At 51.0% G+C, this 20,429-nt stretch overlaps 7 protein-coding genes across 7 annotated transcripts; 2 read left to right on the top strand and 5 right to left on the bottom strand.

The window, feature by feature from the left end:
• Nucleotides 1-546: 546 nt before the first annotated feature.
• CPAR01_00249 (major facilitator superfamily transporter) lies at nt 547-2,555 on the top strand (the record flags this gene model as incomplete). The annotated part of the gene is made up of 5 exons (XM_060484542.1): nt 547-943; nt 1,018-1,379; nt 1,449-1,547; nt 1,598-1,790; nt 1,867-2,555. 5 exons carry the CDS (start codon nt 547-549, stop codon nt 2,553-2,555), a joined length of 1,740 nt encoding a protein of 579 aa, XP_060355399.1.
• A 264-nt stretch (nt 2,556-2,819) lies between these two features.
• CPAR01_00248 (uncharacterized protein) lies at nt 2,820-5,385 on the bottom strand (the record flags this gene model as incomplete). The annotated part of the gene is made up of 9 exons (XM_060484541.1): nt 2,820-3,226; nt 3,290-3,382; nt 3,442-3,636; nt 3,701-4,093; nt 4,206-4,327; nt 4,394-4,528; nt 4,592-4,752; nt 4,909-5,266; nt 5,348-5,385. 9 exons carry the CDS (start codon nt 5,383-5,385, stop codon nt 2,820-2,822), a joined length of 1,902 nt encoding a protein of 633 aa, XP_060355398.1.
• Nucleotides 5,386-7,833: 2,448 nt separating this feature from the next.
• On the top strand, nt 7,834-9,393 carry CPAR01_00247 (vacuolar protein sorting-associated protein 62; the record flags this gene model as incomplete). Its single annotated transcript, XM_060484540.1, has 4 exons — nt 7,834-7,975; nt 8,065-8,609; nt 8,669-8,718; nt 8,775-9,393. The coding sequence occupies 4 exons, from the start codon at nt 7,834-7,836 to the stop codon at nt 9,391-9,393; spliced, it is 1,356 nt and encodes a 451-aa protein (XP_060355397.1).
• Nucleotides 9,394-9,403: 10 nt separating this feature from the next.
• Nucleotides 9,404-10,234, bottom strand: CPAR01_00246 (uncharacterized protein; the record flags this gene model as incomplete). The annotated part of the gene is made up of 1 exon (XM_060484539.1): nt 9,404-10,234. The coding sequence occupies one exon, from the start codon at nt 10,232-10,234 to the stop codon at nt 9,404-9,406; it is 831 nt and encodes a 276-aa protein (XP_060355396.1).
• Nucleotides 10,235-11,163: 929 nt separating this feature from the next.
• CPAR01_00245 (uncharacterized protein) lies at nt 11,164-13,549 on the bottom strand (the record flags this gene model as incomplete). Its single annotated transcript, XM_060484538.1, has 2 exons — nt 11,164-12,873; nt 12,929-13,549. 2 exons carry the CDS (start codon nt 13,547-13,549, stop codon nt 11,164-11,166), a joined length of 2,331 nt encoding a protein of 776 aa, XP_060355395.1.
• Nucleotides 13,550-14,336: 787 nt separating this feature from the next.
• On the bottom strand, nt 14,337-15,773 carry CPAR01_00244 (uncharacterized protein; the record flags this gene model as incomplete). Its single annotated transcript, XM_060484537.1, has 1 exon — nt 14,337-15,773. The coding sequence occupies one exon, from the start codon at nt 15,771-15,773 to the stop codon at nt 14,337-14,339; it is 1,437 nt and encodes a 478-aa protein (XP_060355394.1).
• A 1,101-nt stretch (nt 15,774-16,874) lies between these two features.
• Nucleotides 16,875-17,915, bottom strand: CPAR01_00243 (uncharacterized protein; the record flags this gene model as incomplete). Its single annotated transcript, XM_060484536.1, has 1 exon — nt 16,875-17,915. The coding sequence occupies one exon, from the start codon at nt 17,913-17,915 to the stop codon at nt 16,875-16,877; it is 1,041 nt and encodes a 346-aa protein (XP_060355393.1).
• Nucleotides 17,916-20,429: the final 2,514 nt, after the last annotated feature.

The raw sequence follows: 20,429 nt of genomic DNA, 5'->3' as shown, positions 1-20,429 counted from the left end.
TAAGGATGTAATTGGGCAAATACAAACTGCTTCCAGAGACCCACGCTTCCCATCGTCCGATGCGAAATCACAGGGCCATCATGCATCAAATCACCCTGTCACTTTCCATGTTGGTTGCCGTGCTGCGGTAGTTCCCACCAGGATTAGCCACGCGGTCGGCTATTTTGCGCTCAATGGAAGCGATCGACCCTCTAGATCTTCTTCTCTCCCTACCTCGCTCTACCCTCTGACCCTCTCCGCGGGAATCCTTATCTTGACTCTTCGACTGGAGGGAACTCAGGGAGGTGGGTTACGTTGCACTTCGGCAGTCGATATTGACAGCCGATATCCGTATCTACACACACACGCAATAGCACCGTCGTATTGATGCTCATATAACATTCGTTCCTCCATAGGTCGACAAGCTATGGCCATCTCTTAGGTTGCAGCAGGCAAGTCAATGTGAAAGGAGCCTTGATCGCCTCGTTGAGATCCATAGTGAACTCTAAACCTTTCCCTCCTGCCTCTTCAACCTCGAGGTTCTCCCCCTGAAGAACCATCGCGAACATGTCTTCTCCCCAAGACATCGAGGCTCCCGCCGTGGATGAGAAGAAGATCGCCATCGTCTCGGACCAGGATCAATCCGACACCACCAGCGAGCGCAATGGCGAGACCGACCTCGGTGAGATTTACATCTTTCTGTCGCTGAAGACAGGCTATATCGCAGGCCGAAAGACCTCTGATGCTAACAATAGTAATACAGTCGCCGTGGAAGGCCAGTACACAAAGGAGGAATACCACAAGCTCAAGAGAAAGGTCGACAAGTACCTCCTCCCCCTCATGTGGATATGCTACGGCATCCAGCAAACCGACAAGACGGCGCTCGGCACCCAGGCTATCTTTGGTCTTCGCCAAGACACAGGACTCAAGGGCCAGGAATACAGCTGGCTCACAACAATCTTCTGTACGTTCCATCATACATCGCGTCTTTCCCTCCTCCAGCAGCATAATCCTGACTGAACCCTCTTCACAATCCAGACATCACATACATGTGCTTCGAATTCCCAAGCAACATCGTCCTCCAGCGCTACAAAATGGGCCGCACCCTCTCCGTCTATATGATCTGCTGGGGCATCATCGTCCTCTGCATCGGCTTCGCCCAGAACTTCACCCACCTCATTGTTCTCCGCGCGCTGCAGGGAGCGTTCGAGTGCTGCATCTCGCCCGGCTTCATGTTGCTGGTCGGCACGTGGTACAAGACGCGCGAGCACGCCTCAAGGTCTCTCGTCTTTCAGAGCGCGAATGCTGGGTTTGGGGTCATTGCCTCGCTCATCATGTACGCTATCGGCGCGTCGACGCAGCATAAGGAGGGGGCTCAGCCGTGGAGGTATATTTCGTTTGTGAGTTGCTCGAGCCCTGGTGCACTTCTCAATGACGGCTGGGGATCGCATTGCTAACATGCATTTTAGTTCTTGGGTAGCTTGACGACTGCCATTGGCTGTCTTTGTCTGTTCCTCCTTGGTACGCCGTCCGAAGTGAGGTGGTTGACGCAGGCTGAGAAGGACATGGTAAGAAACCAGTCATATCTCGTAACAAACCCCAAACTGATTTCTCCTAGGCGAGCGCGCGCATCATCTCCAACAATACCGGTCACGATCGCACCGCGATCAAGGGGTGGAAGTGGAAGCAGGTCGGCGAATGCTGTCGCGATCCCATTTTCTGGTTCGCCGGCGTGAATGCCTTCCTAAGCTCCGTCCCTAACGGCGGTCTCACCACCTTTGGCAGCATCATCATGACTTCCTTTGGCTTCAGTATGACCTTTCATCAAGCCTCCATCATTCAATCTGCTTCATATCAAGTTCCACACTAACACAACCTCCTCTCCAGACAACCTCCAAACCATCCTCATCGACATCCCCCGATCCGTAATGTCCGTCATAATTTTTATCTGCGTCGGCCTCCTCACCAGCAAAAAAGCCAACCTCCGCCTCTGGATCATGGCAACCTCCGTCCTGCCCCCCTTCGCAGGCTTCCTCGGCATGTCCCTCCTCCCCAATGACCCAGCAATCAAGTGGACCAAATGGGGCTGCTACTTCATCACCGTGCCCTTCGTCCTCGGCCTCTTCCTCGCCTGGACCCTGATCCCGAGCAATATTGCCGGCCGCACCAAGCGCACCATGACGTCCAGCTTCACCTTTGTCGGGTACTGCGTGGGTAACATGGTGGGCAGCCAGATCTTCAAGGCGCAGGATGCGCCAAAGTACACCCCTGGAACGATTGGGTGCGCGATCTGCTTTGGAATTCAGTTTGCGTTGATTTTGACGTGGCGGTTTGTGTTGGTGAGGAGGAATAAGCAGAGAGATGCTGCTATGGCTGTTGATGGGTTGACTGTGGAGGAGAGAGCGAAGAGGGGTAAGGAGCTTGGGGAGCAGGATTACACCGATTTCGAGAACCCTTATGTGAGTGCACCTGGTCTGATTTGTTGTAGTCTCTTTGCTAACATCGAACCCGCAGTTCCGTTACACACTCTAGAATGCCTTCGGGTGGAATACAGTCCAGTTTCATTTAGGTCATAGAGATGATAATTGAGATCATATTAAGGAAAGAAAGTAGAGAATCGGTAACGAAGGGTATAGTACGAATCCCACCAAAGAGTACCAACGAAGACATAATGGTTCACCAATATTACTTCCTTGCGCGATCGCCCCTCGGGTGATGTCTAGCAGACACATCCACGTCTGCCACACTCACGAACCCACAATCGACCTACAATCGTAGACATTAACATACCCAGCATCCAGCTGATCATAACAGCACCAGACCCCTCGCTTTACAACATCTTACTCCCCACGAGGTACTCCCTCCGAATTCTCATCATGATACAAATCAGGACACTTCGCCCCCTTCTTCTGGAAAATCCACCTCTTAATCCACCAAGGCAATACGGTCTTGACTTGATACGCTGCGTGCGTCCGCTCCGGCACGCCAAAGACGTAATCAAGCTCCTCAAGCGACTTTTGCTTCGTCTCCGGCACGAACAGGAAGATGAGCGCGAGGGCGACGAGGTTCAGACCCGCGTAGAAGCAAAACACACCGGTGGACGTCATGGCGATCAACATGCGCGGCAAGGTGAGGGAGAGCACGGACGCCCAGAAGTTGTTGGTTGCCACGGCCCAGGACATGCCGATTTCGCGGTGGGAGAGGGGGAAGACTTCGGCGGAGTACATGAAGGGGACGGGACCCTCGCCTGTTTTGAGGCGTTAGTAGGCCTCGTACGATTCAGCAATGGTGAGATCTGAACATTGCTTACCTGGGGAATAGAATGCTGCAAAGAGGTAGACGAAGGTCGCCACTGCGGCGATGCGGGCGGTACTGTCGCTGATTAGATAGCAGAGTCCAGCAGCTACACGGCCATGTTAGCAATTATATGCAATATCTTGTTAGCATGAAGACACGACGTACTAAGCAGAGTCCAGAACATGTTTGGGAATGTGAATAGCAGGAGAGTTCTTCGACCAAACGTATCAATCGTCCATACGGCGGGCCATGCGAAGGTGAAATTGATCAAACCGAAGCCAAAACTGGCCCAGAGTGCGGTGTAGTCGCTAATACCACTCTGCTTGAAGATGGTTGCGCTGTAGAACGAGATAATGTTGACTAGAAAAGCATGTTAGTCCCGCCCACGGCTCCTAAGACAAAGCTGTTTTTGGATGGTACCTACTTCCACACATCTGCTGCGCAATCATGACAATACCAGAAGCCCAAGTCGCGCGCCTAATCCGAGCAATCGTGAACAGCTCAACAAAGCGCGTAAACATGTTACTCGTGACCTTGAGCCCAGACTCCTTAATCATAGTCTCCTCGTACTCCAGAAGCGAGTGGATGTAGTACAGATCTCTCGCAGCCTGAAGCTCCGTATTACGCAAGCGCTTCAGCGATCCCCACGCCTTGAGATGCCTTCCCTTCTTGAGGTACCATCGAGGCGATTCGGGGCAGAAGTACGTGCCGATGACGAGCGGGACGGCTGGGATGAAGGCGGAGCCGAATTGGAGGCGCCAAGCAATGTCGCCCGTCTTACCGACGATGAGGTTGGCGCATGTGCCAAGGAAGATACCTTAGGAATGATTAGCATTTCTGAGTGGTAGTTCGCCAAGAGAACTACCAAGAGATCGGCGAGAGTCAAGATTTCTTGGTGTTGCTTGGGAGGGGGGACTGTTGAGGCTCACCGAACGCAGTCCAGACCTGCCAAGACATTACCAAGCCGCCACGGATAAGAGTGGGGGAGTTCTCGGCGGAGAAGACTGGGACTGTGACTTCTTTCAAGCCCATGCCTATGCCAAGCAACATTCTGTGCAGGATCCGTGAGCATCACGATGTCGCTGGTGAGCGTTGATTTGGGGGGGTTTTTCCTTACCTGCAAGCCGCGAGCTGTCCCCATGTCTGCGACAAAGCCATGCCAAAGGGTGCGAGCAACGAGAAGATGGCAGCGATGAAGATGACACCTCGTCGACCGAGGAGATCATTAAGAGGATCCGAGATCCAGCCAGCGCTGTTCGCAATCAGTCAGCACATCTCTCACTCGTCTAGGTATTCGGAACAGGTCAATACTCACAATAGGCAGATCGTGATGTAGGGCATGGAATTCACAAGTCCGATAATCCAGCTATTCTTCGCGCAATCGCCCTCGTTGGCGACCGGCCCGCAGGACGAACCCGCCGTGTCAGGGATGCCGAGCGCAGTGGGAAACGACAAATTGGCGCCATTGGACCCGGTCTGGTGCAGCGCCGTTAGAAAAGCCAAGCTCCCGGGAGATCATGCGGAATTTGCGGGGAACCCGAGCGGGAAAAGGTGGATAATAATAAGAGGGGAAGAAGATGGACATGACATGGTGAGGGGGTGCGCGAAGGATTCGACCATTGCTTGGCTTACCTGATCCCATCCTTGAATAGCCGCCGCGATAGAATTGAGAATGATGGTGTAATACAGAGCCCAGGGGTGCTTCCACCGGTGCGTAACCTCCTGGCGCAGCGCGTCCCTCTCGGCTTCGTCGAGCTCCTCGATGGATTCGAAGAGTGCTGGGTTCTGAGCGACGAGGGCGCCCTTTTTCAGCAGCGGAAGGATGTCTTCGGGAAGGTCGTGTTTTTTGTGGTATGCTGTCACCTGCTCGAGGAGTTGTGCTTTGGGGATGCCTTTGAGGGGGTTCTTGATCTCGCCCTCGAGGTTCTGGGTGAGTTCCGCGATGGACTTTTTGCGTTCGTCGTGGTGCTCGACGCCGTCTTTGTGGATCCTGGGGTTTGTGTAAGTTGCGTCCCAGAGGAACTTCACGCGGGAATGGTGGCTGGGGGATATTGGGCTGGGGGCTACGTACGGCGAGTCCGTCTCGACCCTCTTCTCTGGTTCCGCCATGATGGACGTGGTTCACGATGGAGAATTCCTGTGCAAGGCTGGAATGAAGCTGTGCGCTCGAGAAAGTGGCTGCCGTGAGTGACGCAGTTGCACCGTGCTGCTCGATAGCTTCAAGCCGTCTGAAGGGAGGGGGATTCAGATTAAATATCCAGAATTACCCGTCCAACGTCTGAGGGGCCGTCCCTGTCATCTGAATCACCCTGTCTCATCACCAACATGTACTTCAAAGTAGCGGGCGTCGGCTGAGCACGTAGCCGGGGTGTTGGTTGGGTTGGTGGGAGCAAGGGGACGGCTGGAGGGCATACTTTCAGGAGGGAGGGTGATGAGCGGGCATGGTCGTATGAGTTGTACATCATGGCAACATCTCACATTGCATCCCGGCCACCGAGGCAGACCAGTGAAGCGAAGTCATTGAAACAAAGCCTGGATAGCTAGGCCATCAGGTAGACTCTCGACGCCTCTAATCTTAGGGAAGTGATATGCGAGCGCCCCGAATCGGCCTAATGCTGCTACAGCTCCCTTCGATTCTATGCGGGGTCACTACTGGCGTGACAGGCTATTTCATGCAGCTTATGCTGTAAAAAGCTGCAATGGCCTGTCTGTCTGGCCATTGAGGGGGTAGTTCACCTTGCTCTCGTTGGTCGCGTGGCACAGGAGGGGAGGATGTCTCTTCCTCCCATGGCGCAAAAAGCTTAGAGAAGCTTGGTCTGCGACAAAGTACCGGAATGTCAATTGAGCAAAAATGTTTGGGGAGCTCTCTTCAGCCAATAATGTGTCGATCCTTTTGTTCTGCGAGGGATGGTGGGAGTGGGATGACGATTGCTACCACGTTGGAGCTTTGAGCAAACGTATGTGGCGCACCCTCCGCGAAGACGCCTTGTAAGACCGGGGTCGAATCTGGGGACGCCCCGGGATCTGACCGCACGCACCAAAGTCCCTTGTTTGATATTACTGTCAGTCAGCCTGGGATGGGTGAGACAAGCCAGACAAACACGCTACAAGTTTGCCAAGGCTGAACTCGGTAGGGCTGGGTGATGGACGGCGATCTCCGCCTCAATAGCACCAGCAAGCTCCATCCTTTTGGTTTCTTATAATGAGGTTTGCACGGCAGGATCTCGTAGCCTGTATCACCCCACATGCCGATAGCGCATGGCACACAGCGATGTAAAGTCCTTTGCAGTTTGGTAGGAAATGATTTTTGAATAAGTACTGAGCCATCTGGAATTCAATACCACCTAGAAGAACTACCTGATTGAAGGAAAATAGGCAAGTTTGAAAGTGGAAGATCCTGGATAATCCAAAGCTTATCGATGTAGACTTGCCAGGCACCATTACCCAGACGACAGCTAGATTCTAGGAACAATTGATCGACATACGCAATTCGCCGATTTGCAAGTCTTCATCTTATTCTGTGTGATCGGATGAAACATTCTGTAGCAATTCTCTATTACCACCTTTTTAGATCTTCGGTCTCGGTAAAGATTAGTTTAGCTTCATTGTTGTCTTTACAACCTTTCAAAGTTCCCGACCGGGAAGCCAAGTCAACTTAGATCTGATGTTCGTATCAATACGACAAGCACAGCTGCTACGCTCTCATCGATCTACGTCGTCATTCCGCGTATCTCGAGAGCCGCCTATAATTACACGTACTGAACCGCGAAATTAGCGATACCGAAAAGTCTGCTCTACCTGAAATCAGACCTGAATAGCCTCCCGTCTAGCATCCATATGCATGCACATTGACAAGTCGATTGAGATTAACGAAAACGACATCGCCGACTACATGAGTCAATGCGTATCTCCATGCGACATGGAGGCTCATTCAAGGGCAACGAACTTGCTTTCTGAAGTCTTGAGCCGACAAAGACGTGAGTTTTGATACCCACACACGCATCGCAAGATTCTCATAAAGCCAAGGGACTCGCAAACCAATGACGACGGGGACCTCGGAAATACCCTAAGCGCCAAGCGATCTTGATGCATCGAAACTTGGAATCTAAACGTCTCATGTTCTCTGTTCAACGGCAATACCCGCCAGCCACCACCCGCAAAACGATAATGACTTGAAATTGGAAAAAAGAAGAGAGAAGGAATGCTACTACGTGACATCACCCCACTAACCACCCGCCAAATTGCTCGTCCCCGGAACCAAATGCCGCGGGAATCCGTGATGCGTAGTAAGAGCATCCATAGTGGGGAATAAACGGTTGGACGGATATCAAGACGGACATAGCAAAGGAGGGGCCTGCAGCGCTTGGCTCCACTCCGAACCTTCCGGGCAGCTCCCGGATCCCGAGGTTCCCGTCCAATGCTGCTGCTGCCTTCGATGGCGTGCATGCACGCATTTGCTGAATAAGCACAGGATGTCTGACACTTTTGAGTTTTGCGATAAACAACTGCACATCTCCTCCAAGATTCTCTATCAATTTTCGAGAAGTTGTGTATGAGATGGCCGCTTCAGCGCCTGCTTTTAAGCAGGCATTCTCACCACAGCGGCTTTGTCTCCTCGCCGGCTTCTTGATATGCTCCACTGTCGCCGGGCCGGCGATCGGCGCTGATCTCCGGTGTCCCGATTACGTCATCCAGCACGGTAAGTCAGTCAGGTATTCGACGCTGGCATATTACGTCTAATGCTATGGATGGCGTTCGAGTTCGAGAGAGATCTAATATGACATGTAGCACCTATCATCTGGCTTCACTCTGACGATCCTTACATGCCTAGCGACCTTTTGACGCATATCCAACACACTTTCCCGGCACTAGACGGAAAACCCATCCCGGATATCCCAAATCTCGACCTGGACAACTTGGAAACACTCAATAAGTTTGGAGACGAAGTAGCTCTCACATCGAACGACGATCCACTGAGCTACCCGGAATGGATTCACGGTACGACTCCCGACGCTGATGGCAGAATCAACAACGCAACACCATGCGTTGTGGTTCTCGTCGAGAAGGGAGAGCGGGACCTGGATGCATTTTACTTCTACTTCTACTCATTCAACGAGGGCATGAACATCAGCCAAGTTCTAGAACCATTCAACCGGATGGTTAAGGGCGAGAAGGTGCAGTCAGGAATGCACTTTGGTGATCATGTCGGAGATTGGGAACACAACATGATTCGATTCCAAGATGGGAAGCCCACTGGAATTTACTACAGCCAGCACGTCGATGGCGCCTCTTTCAAGTGGGATGATTCAACCCTCACAAAGACCGATGGAAGGGTTCGTGACTCTACTTAGTCTCTCAGCTAGTGGGACGAGAATTTGCTAACTTCGTCAAGCCTATTGTCTACAGCGCACGCGGATCTCATGCCAACTATCCAACCCGCGGGTGAGTTCCTTGTCTTCTTATTTGAGTCTAAGGCCTGCACTGACTCAAGTCATTAGCAATCAAATTCACAACTCTGTATTGGTCGACTACTGCGACGAAGGACGAAGATGGGACCCCATTCTCTCGGCATACTTCTACCACTTCGATCAAGAGTCCTTCACCGTCACTAGACTAGATCCGCCAGCCAAGTCGTCACCAACTCCACCATCATCCTCGAACTTGACATCCTTCTTCTACTACTCCGGCCGATGGGGAGACATAGCGTACCCAGCTTCCGATCCCCGCCAGGAAATCGTACCGAAGTTCGGAATTAAGAGGATTGAGTCTGGCCCGACTGGCCCACGACATAAGCACCTTGTTCGAAAGGGCCTCAAGCCAGACCAAAGGCGCAAGATGGGATGGATGGAGTGGGGCGTCGGCATTTACATGTCCTTGTACCCGTGTTGTCTAAGAGGATGGAGGAGGTGGGTATTCATGGGGCTCGTCATTGCAGTGCTATCGGGAGCTGTCATTGGGGCAGTCGTTGCTGTGAAGAAGTATAGAAACAGGAAGTACACGAGATTACATGCGGAGGATATACCACTAGACGACTTTGCCCTGGAAGATGAAGCACTTCTGTCTTCGTCTGACGAGGAAGATGCGGGTAAACCATCCAAGTTTGCTAAGCGACATTAAGACAAAGATTTCACACAACCTTGATCAATCCTTCTTCATAAGCATGGTTCCTGACCAAGTCCTCACCCCTTCCATGAGATTTTAATCCGGCATCTTCTCCTTTGCTAGATTGTAGAAGGCCAACGACACCACGCATGTTCTCCATCTTACCATGAATATCGTATCTCGGGAGCAAACGATTCATCGACTCAGTCGCCAACCAGAGAGGTGATCTGCCTTCGTCATCGCACAAATTCGCGTCTGCGCCCGCCTTGAGTAATGCTTCCACGGACTCGAAACATAACTTTTCTGCCGCGTGAGCTAGCGCTGTGCGACCATGGATGTCTTGGACGTTGACATCTGCTCCGTGTCTTATCAGCGCTCTAACGCCCTCCACCACGCGGTTTTGAGCTGCATTTATCAGGGCCGTATTCCCTTCGACGTCTTGAAGATTGACATCGGGAGCGTGATCCAATAATCTCAATGTGGCAATTGCCGAGCTGACGCGCAGCATTTTGTATTTTCTTTCGGAGGGATTACGTTTTGTGACCTTCGCCCGAAATTGGAGTTGCGTCGCCTTCATGAGGGGAGTCCGACCTTCGTTGTCAACTGAGTTGATATTGACTTTTCCCGTCCGTAGCAAGGCATCGATGTTCCGGTAGCAGTAAACTTCTGCGCTATAGGATAATGGACTCCGACCTTGCCTATCCAGAGTATCTGGCTCAAGGTTGAGCTCGTCCAGCAAATATGTCAAAATGACCGCATTGGCGGGTCTGCTCGCCGCCCAGCTGACGGGAGATCTACCTCCGCGATCGGATTTGGCGAAGTCAACTTGATGGGTTTCTAGAAGAACTCGCATCATGTTGAGACGTTCTTCCTCTGAAAAGCTCGGACGAAGTTCATTCTTTTCCATTGGATTCGCAAGTTGGCAAAATTGAGTTCGCCAAGTCTTTGAATCCGAATAGTTGAAGTCAAACCGACTGTCAGAGAATAAGTGATTGACAGTTTGCGCACTACCCTATTTGATAGAGTGCGTCAGTAAATCAGCCAAGTCGGCGGAAGTCCAGCCGGCAAAAGTGCGTTCCTCAGCTAAAAGGAGCTGAAAAAGTTCGAAGGTGTCTGCCGCGATCGCGTAGTGCATGGGGGTCCAAATGCGGCGCACACGACAACGAGTGGTGATACTTATTCTCGGATCCTTTAGCAGTGCATGTGCCACAGCATTGTGCTTGTGATCTATTGCTACTGTCAAAGGGGTGCTCCGGACCCCATTGAGAGCAATGTCTCCATAGTCTGTATCATCGTATAGTTCAAGGAGAAGGCGCGTGATTTGAGCGTTACCCGCCCATGCTGCCCACCATAGGGCTGTGATTCCTTTTCTGTCAACCTGTCTTCCGGCTTGAGGATCTTTAATCAACAGCCTGGAGACCACCCAGTCGAAGCCAAGTATTATGGCGACAATCAAGGGGCCTCCTCGCACGTTGCCAAGTAGGTGTAAACAAGACGACGCCAGGCTGTCAAACCCAATATCGAAATGCCATCTCGGGGGTCTGTATTTCCGCATGAGGTGGGAAGTACGAAGCGGTCCATCTTGCTTGAGAGCTGTTTTACAGAGATACATCGTTTCATCTGCAATATATTCGATGTCCATTGCATCGATGCTGTTGAGGTGACGTGCCCAGGACCTCGAAGTATAAGTTGCCATTTCCCATTCAGAGCCTTTATCATTGTGAGTTCCGGCAGAATTGTCGAAGTCCTTCTTCATGAGATACCAGACGCATACTTTTGCTACAACTAAGTGTGACTCTTGGAGTGTGATCGAGTGTAGCCAGTCGATTTGTATTTTTCATCTTGCGCATCAAGCCCCACAGAATCCGAATTTCTGATCAAGAACTCTCTGGCAGTTTCGTGAAGGAGATAGACTCTCCCATCAACGACGGTCACAAACAGCCCGCAAATTTCTCTCAAATATGACTGAGGCCTATGAGTCGGCTCTTTGATGAGTTGTGAGCCCCTGCTGTGCTCTTTTTCGATGCAAAGTGCCGTGGATATTTGATCGAGGGACAATGGTGTAAACGCCGCATTGATGATTTGTAGAACCTTTCGGGCTCGTTCCTTGTTCGCACTTCGATCCAGAATCTTTTCGTATAGCCCGTCTAGCTTCTCCGGCACGCTTCTCAAGACGGCTTGGATACTTTTGTTCGTAAGAGACTCGAGACGGTCTTCGATGTAATCGAGTGCGAGCTTGACCCATAGATAGGTCCAATGTTGTGAGTTTGACAAGCTTTGCTCCAGCAACTCAATCTCATGAGGTTCCAGTAGTCGAGCTTCCGCGATGCTCCTAACTCTGTGGCGAATGACGACGCCGATCTCGCCAGAGATTTTTCTCAATTGCGACTCACTGTCGCCCCTCAGATGGATAGCCGGTACAGAGGTCTCGAGCTTTTGTAAGCTTCGCTGAATGCGGGCGTACGGTCTAGACGTGATGATGACTTTACGGCGGCTGCCCTCACCGAGGTTCATGTAGAACTTGCTCAGTGCAGCAGTGATCTGCCTACAATCTTCCGCGTTGCATTCATCAAGAGCATCGAAAATGCAAATCAACTCAGTCTCTACTCTCATAGAAGCCTCGAGTAGCATCTCGAAAAGACTGGGAAATGAATTGCATAAGTTGTCGCCGGCCGCCTCGAACTTTGCCAAAGTTCTCTCGTCCATCAAGTCAGGGTTTTGCTCGAAGAGCTGCCGCAAAATGCAACACATCGCAATGGAAGCAAGTTTCTGATCCTCAAAATCATCTTTGAAGAAGAAGTAGCACGTCGTCCGAAACGAGGTGCTTGGAAGGATTTCGTCTACCAAATATCTCGAGAGCACTGACTTGCCGCAGCCAGGATCTGCCGAAACTCGCAAGATCTTCGAGTCTACTGCAGACATCCAATCGCTGAAGTAGCCATGCTCGGTGAACCACTCGCAGGTCCCTGGTGCTCTTTCTGGATTGATGTCTTTACGATCACGGTATGGGCAGGCGTACAGAGTGCGGAGAAGCGCTGTCCTTCTTCGCAGAAGATCGAATGAGACGGGTTGGGGCGTATTGATGCTGATGATGACTTGTTCAACTTTCTCGGAATGAGATTCTAGAAATGTGAGAATCTTTTCGTCGGTGATGAGGTTTGCGAAAGCACGGCAGTGGGCATCGAGTCTCTCGATCTCTTCAATGAGGGTCTTCCATGTATCGCCTCTGAACACGTCTCTAATAAACCGAGTCGATCGGGTTCGATGAAGATAGCATAGTGCTCTGGCCTGAAACTCGATGATATTCGTGTACAGCTTGATCAGATTTTGTTCCAAATCCAATACAAGCTTTCTGGCCAATTCTGCTGACAGACTCTCAAGGCGTGCTCTCGAACGGTAAACCTGCTCCATCGCAAAGTATCGACAGATGAGTGAAGAGGTCAGTTCAAGCCCTCTGAGTATGTGTGCTCTCTGCTCCAATGGGCGGATAAGAAACTGCGAAAAGTCAGTTTCAATTTCGTTTCATTATGTCCGGATGCCCGTCACTGACGGTGAGAATGACGAGTCCACCGGCACACGCTAGGGCGGCGTGGGGGTCGGCGCCAGCAGCACTGCTAATGAGGTCCCTCGCTGCAACGATGTGTTTCGATACGTTCCGAAGCAAGGGTTCAATATCAAGCTCGCGGCTTCCGACAGAGATGGATAGTTGCTCATGGCTAAGCATCTCCACTCTAGCGTTCAAACGTTCTGCCACTATCTCTTGTTTGAGATGAGCCGGATCGGTGTCCATAGGCCCAGACTCTGGCCCAGCAAGTTCCGAGGCTAAAATCTCGGCATAATTTTGGGCCAGCTCCCTTTTCTCGGAATCGGGGTCGTTCCGCAGAGTCTCGTTTGCCCTCTCCCAGAGATTCGTCAAGCCTGGGCGCTGGAGTCTGGAAGGAGTCACCGATAGATTTGTTGGTGGAAGGCCGCCAATATCGCCAACTCTGTTTGCGTCATTCGCTGGCGGACGAAGTTTCCCGGATGGATTAGCATGGGACAATGGCTTGCTGGACTTGACTAGGGAAACATTTGAGGAAGTTGTGGAGGACCAAATTGCCGAATGCACTGCAGCAGCTGAGTCCTTCTTCCTTCCATTTCTTTTCAGTCTCCCCAGCAATTCTGTCAGCATCGTAGTCTTTTAAGGTTCTACCAGGGGCGCTCCCTGGGCTTGATATTGAGACACAACGGTGTCGGGGAGGTGAGAGAGGATGAGAGGCGCAGCAGGTAAAATACTCGAATTGTGGGATAGATTGATATGACTGCGTGTAGTGAAGAAGAAGAGATAGATATGGAGACATTTGAATGAGAGCGGAGAAACACGAAACGCTTGCAAAAAAGGAGCAGGACAACAGGCGAGGTGCAGATAGGCAACCAGTAGCCAATGAAGCTTATGCAGCGAGCCAGACTACTTTTCCAACATGCACCCTAGCCGCCGACGTTACCTGGGCGTGAGAAGTTGGTTCGAATAACAGGTGCAGGCTTGTCTCTGCCTGCCGTTGGCTAAATATAGCGCAACATGTAGGTTGATCACGCAGATCGTCTCATTCTGGGCCAAGAAGTGCGGATGAGGAAGCGGAACAAAAATCTTCATTATGCACCGACAAGCTCACGAGAAAGGCGGCGCGAGACGAAAGATGCACAAGCGTTTGAAAGTCATGTCTGAATGCCTTGCCTAGAGCTTATTGAACCATATTCCTACATCAAAACCTCGAATAAACCGTAACCGTTTGCACCTCCGTGCGGTAGGGGGTATCTTCACAAATCAATCGCCGTTCCATGTTCCATCCAGACTCCCTTGTCAAAAGTTCCATGTCCTTTCCCTAACAGGAACTCCCAAAACACCGAAGGCTGGCTCCTCAAATATATCTCATTATGGGAATTCTGCCGTAAGGTTGCATCCGGAACTCGCACCGATCCTAGCAGCTCGATCTCTGGTTGCTCGCCGGAAGGTTGGCAGGAGCCGCAGGGACGACAGCCGTCATGGAGCTAGTGCGGGAGTTTCCGACTGCCGCAAGGTCAACGTTCTGCCAAGCTGTGTCGTTGGAATCCTGAATTCCCTGGGGTGAAGTGCCGCTGGCTGAGAGGTAGACGCTGCTGGTGTCGCGGGGCATAGCCGGAGCGAAAGGGTCGAACACGGCGGGCGGCTGGGTGACCTGATCGACAACGGTTCCATCGGAACTTTTCTCGGACTCTTCGGTCGAGCTGCCTGCATGAGCTTGCTCATTCGCAAGGGCGGCGGCAATCTGACGGCGATGAGCAATTTCTGCAGCGTCGGCAGGCAGGTGAAGATGACCCTCATGAGAGAGCTTGGGGAATGTAGTCGAGCGAACTCGTTTCTCATCGTCAATAAGAGCGTTGGTCTTCTTGCGGAAAGAGCGCATTTGAAGGCTCATAACCACAGTGAAGATCATGACGATGAGGCTCACCATGACCCAGACAACGACGAAGTAAGGGATGCTCATCTGGGAAGCTACCATGGTCAAACTGACAGTGATGGAGACAACCGTCTGGGTGACGAAGAAGAGAGTAAGGACGACGGACCCGACATAGATATTATCATCGAGACTGATGCGCTGATACCAAGTGGTGTCGGTCTCAAAGTTCTTCTTTCGCTTGTCCTGGCGGCGTCGGAGGAGCTGAAGGTTGAGGAGCTGAGAGCTCTGGCAACGGCGGTACAAGACTTTGAAGGGTCTCTGTCGGTGCTTGGAAGGGATAGCCTTGCTTGATTGAGCATCCTGGTGAAGCTGCTCGACTAGGGTGGGAATATTGGCCAAGTTGCGACCGGTTAGGTTGCGTCCAGTCTCGTGAACAGAGAGGCCTTGAGGGTGAGACGCAAGCAAGCGACCGTTGGGATGGTTGATCTGAAACTCGTCTAGGGACTCAGTGACACTGATCTCAACCGCTGGATTGCAATCGTCTGTAGGGTAGTGGTCGAATCGGCTGGAAGTTCCAGTGAAGCTTGGGACAATGGGCACCATAGTCGAGGTGCGGGGTGTCGCGTTCTGGAAGGGCCAGCGAGGAGATTTGGCTTTGCCGCTGAGAGGGTGTTGAGGCAAGATCATGCTCTTGCCTCGGACGGTGCGCGGAGTATAATTGAGGTCGATGACCCGATCAGACTCCTCCGAAGACATGGGAGAAGGAGGAATGGGCGTCGAGGGGTTCATCGCAGGGCAAGGCGCACTGTCCGGCTCATCGGAAAGGTCTGAGATGTCATCGCCAGTGAGAGTCTTGATGATTCTCGGCTTGTTCGGCAGCTTGAAGGAGGTGAATTCCTCCACAGAAGGGTATGCCGCTTCACGACTGGCGACCGCAGTCGTGGCAGAGCTGAAAGAGGCCTGCGGTGGCAGCGACATTCTTTGCTCGCGGATGTGAATGCTTTGTGACGATTCCTCCAAGTGAGGGTATTCGGAAAAAAGAGAGTGACGGAAAATGAATGACAAAGAGGATGTTGTGGGAAGGAAGGAATAGCCTAGAACTTTGACAAACGAAAGGAAAAGCCGTGTGGCTATGGCAAAAAGAGAGTGCTGGCTTTGTGAGAAGGAAAGTCTTATTCCATGTTGTTCTGGGTGGAAAGGTTGACGCGGTCCAAAGGTTGAAGACGCGTCTGCCTCCAGGCACCCACAACACCACGGGTCCGCGGTGAGCAAGTTTTTTCTCCCAGAGGGAAGGAAAGACCGGGCGGCTTCCACAATTGAAGAAGGTGAAGTTATCGTCAGGAAAAAGAGAAGACAAGAAAGAGATGCCTGTGGTTAAATCCTGCACCACATTGACTCAAGGTCAAACCACCCCAGGAATGTTGAGTTGCCATCAGCAATCATCCTCCATTCCAGCATCCCAGTTACAGTAACCCAATTCAATGTTTATTTTCATGTCTCAAATAGGTTTTCCGCATTTGGACAACCTCAAATCGATCCGTTTAAACTTTATGATGCCCATCATCTCTCAGACACGTGGTCAGGCAGGAAAGTGGGCAAAACATATGCAACTACGGGGTGATCAACAATCTGGAGAAATAACCTCGGGCCGTACAGAAACATCCGGCAATTGATGAGTCAAGTTCTTCGGAACTTGCGTGGTCTGACTATTGCAGTCCACTCCGTCTCGACGTCGTCCAAGGCTTGTAAGTCGTTGCCAAGAATGCTCCTTCCCCAGCGGAACCCCAATAACAGGCCGAACGCGCCTGCCCATCGTCGAAAGATTACAGGAAGTATTTACTGATGTATGCAAGCCCATGGAAGATTAGGGTTTCTGGCACACTCGTTACTCTGCCTGAATAACAAGGTAATCTCTAGGTTCCAAAGCAGATATCGGAGACCATTTTTCCGGGTCTCTTGAGTATTAGCTGCAACATGGGATGAAAAAAGGAAATTTATGTGTGCCAATCGCGTAGTCATTCTTCTAACAAATTCTATATCCTATTCACCCTGTCAACGATCACCGATCCAAGCACGCTCTTACTCTGGTGTTCCAGGCAACTTCGATAACTCCTCCTTTGTGCTGTTAGCCCAGTTTCCTTTCGACTCACGGATGACGTCAAGACTTGAGTGCGCACTAGAATCAGAAACCTCCGGGGCTTCTCGACCATTTGCTTGCTGGATAGCTTCATTCGTGATGGAGTCCGGCTTGGGACGCTGCTCGCCCTCGTAACGCACACCATTCACGAAACATCCCTCTGAAGCAGCATCCCCAACAGTGGTGGTATTGAAAGCGTCTCTCATTCTGGCAACCTCCAAGTCGTGCTTGAGTCCTCTTTTAGACCATTGGATCAGAATGATAGCCACCATGGCCCAGAGGACTACAATACCGCTGAAAGCGATCCAGGTGAACATAAAGGGGAGATTCAGGGGAGGTTGAATGTTATCTCTGGCGAGATATATCCCGACTGAAAAGAACAGACTCGCTGAAAACCCTGCAAAGATGCCAACTGCTTTATGCATGGAGAAAGCCTTGGCCCTAGCACGGTAGAAGGGGTGCTCCTCATTGTCGCCATGGGTTCGCAACTGGTAGAGGTACAGCGCAGACTCGACCTTCTCCCAGAATGTCTTGATTGGCGGCAGTTCTCCATCCTCGGTTAGCTGCCTACCTTGGTCAGTTACATGATCAGTACTCGCGTCCTCGTGGACATAGAGGTGCTCTGAGTTCTGTCGATGAGAATGCGCCGGGAGCTGTTGTCCATTCTCGGCGTCAACCATCTGGATCGGCAAGTCGCTCTGGATAGCGCCGCTGCAGTATGGGGTTTCGGCGGAGATATCGGCCGTCTGAGCGCTTGTGTTATGGGAATCCGGGGTCTTCTGATTGGTCGAAGAGTTAGCTTTGTCTTTGTTGTACTTCTCGACGAGGCGCAGCGGTCGAGGTTCTTTGGTCGACACTGGCTGCTCATTTTGGTGAGAACTGGCCCATTCGGGCTTCTTAGGGGCGTTCTTAGCTTGCACCGCTCTGAGTTGATCCTTCAGGGCGGTGGTGGCAATATTGCTTTCGAAATATGATTGAGCCATTGTGATGCGATTGGGAACACTGAAGATATGTTAGTTGCTGGTTTGGTTTGTAGGGTAATGTGAATTGAGCGGGCAAGTTTACGAAGTTGGCAGCTTCGAGCTTGTTAAATGCTGCGTCTTCATTGCGAGTCTTTGTCTCGAACAAAGTCTTGTCCTAACTGAATGTCGTTTGTTATGAAATGACTTGGCGGCACTGCCTTTTGTTCATGATAGGCATGTCACAATGGGCGGTTGACACAAAGTGGACAACTTTTTGCCAGGAGAAAGCTTTTGGGTAGGGACAACCAAAACGATGAAACAGTCATCTAAGGTAGATGTTGGTTCATTACAGCCAAAGCTGTTTCAGTAAGGTCGAGGACTTCAACGGTGGTGAAGGATCACGTTGAGGCTATGAGGAGGGGCAACTAGCTGGTCATGCCAAAATACCTGTACTCTGTCGCCTCTTATGCCGCCCACTGCAACGAGACGACGTTGAACGGGGTAAAGAAGAACAGGAAAGGGGAAAAAGGTACTTCAAAGGAATTGACGACACAGAAGTAGATTCTAGTCTAACAAGTTTGTCGCTAGCTACTCTACCGCTACAGGAGTTTGTGCTCCTAAAGCACATGAGAAAACCAGCCAGGTCGAGCTCCTCTGCAAAGCTGAAATGAAGCCGCGAATTTACCACAGCGGTGGAAGCCCCGGTTGCACTTCAAAAGCAGGCCGCCATAGCAACAGGCTTTGTCGCTAACTATCCAACATCTTGCAAAGCTTCAGGCATGGCCTTAATGTAAGATTTCGCATAATGTTTTAGGCTCTACTCGAATCTATCACAGAGACTCTAATTCGCATTAAGTTAAATAAGTGTGCCAGATTCCACGAAAAATAATAGAAAGATGGTAATTGTGTCGTTAAACCAGGATAGGTAGGCGTTAGTAATCAGCCTACGCCGAGAACTACACAAAGGAGATAACAAGCCTGCCGGGGTGGAAGAAGAAGCGTGTTACGGCCAGCTAGTGGTAGTGAGGTATGTTGGGAGAAGTTAAGGCTGCGAATCTAACAATAACAGTATCGTATTCGGGGATAGCCTTGGACAATTGCATGATGAAGGTACTATGGACTCTCGGTTGGAACGACACCTCTATTCTCCCTCGGCTCAGAAACTCCAGTCTTTTATGACTATCACTGGTTTTCGTATTCAGATCACCAGTCTTATTCAGTCATGTGACATTTGATACGTACAGCTTGAAACATATCTTGAAGAAGCCAAATCACGCAATTCCGAGAAAGAAAGTGAAAGCTTGCATGCAGCTGAGATGATCATGGTTGCCAATAAGTGGGATCCGATGCCTGTTAGTAGTCCTAGAACGCATGTCTCATCTCTGCCTCCGGCAGAAGCGGATCAATAGTTCTACGTGCCACTGTGTCGTTCTTTTCAAGTACTTTGTCAGTTGTTCGGTGAAATTGCATGCAGCGATGGCATGGGATTTCAGTGATGGTAAACTTTCCCATGTCTCCCAAGTCGTGTTGTCTTATCCGCCGCCCCACGAGCATTCGCTCAGAAGCCATCCTATCACAGACCTTAAGCTGAGAAGGCGTGCTTGACTTCAAGCCTTCATAGAAACACCCCCTCACTAGTTTATTCCACGATTTTGGAAAACTTGCAAGGCCCTCGGCCCGCTCAAATCTCCGCTGTCTTCCAATGAGGATTTATCTCTCATAAACCGATGTATAACCTTAGGCTGGCTGAATCGAAAGGCCCCGCTCAGCTCAGCTTGGATCGGCGACGGAACCTTAACTTGATTGCCGGACAGGGAGCCCCAAAGGCCATCCCAAAGACGGAAGAGAACTGCCTAGCAGCGTGCTCTAAGCCAAGTGCGAGATTTGTTGACGATGGACAGACATGGGAAACCTTGACATCGAATGGCATGAGCCGACATCAGGAAAATACCCACAACAAGGCGTTGGGAAATCCCCAAGTTGTCTCATCAATAGGCGAAAGCTATGGCTGTTTGTTGCCTCACAGAGGTAGCCTCAATTAAGTATAACTTCTGGCGATAAACCTCCGGGCATGGGCAATGTACTCAGATATTGAATTGCCCTTGCATCCACCCATAACTAACCCCACTGCCACTCACTTGCCCAACCTTACAATCTTAATTGTGCAATAGCCATGTTCCAACCGCGCTATCTTTGTCCACAAGACTGCACTGTCCGACCATTAGCTTCGACGGAGACTTGGAACACTGCGCCAAGGCATACTTGCAGGATAGACGGTACATGACAAATGATTCCGCAGTGCTGGTATACTCTACCAAACACAGACTGACATGAGGTCAAGGAACGTCAAAATACTAGCCATACATATCTTCGGTCAATATGAACGCCAGTTGGAGATGCGCTATGCCGTTATCCAGCATCGTCTCCCAACGCTGGGACCCCCTTTCTTCGGAGATGGCGCCGCTTTGTTCTCATAACGAAAGACAGGAACAATATGGTCTTGATCTTTTGCGTCCCCGAAGCGTATATATGCCT

The sequence above is a fragment of the Colletotrichum paranaense genome, assembly GCF_030867605.1.
Source record: "Colletotrichum paranaense strain IMI 384185 chromosome Unknown Scaffold_1.1, whole genome shotgun sequence".
Lineage (NCBI taxonomy): Eukaryota > Fungi > Ascomycota > Sordariomycetes > Glomerellales > Glomerellaceae > Colletotrichum > Colletotrichum paranaense.
Note: the sequence above shows the minus strand (reverse complement) of the source record. Positions and strands in the feature narration are given on the sequence as shown.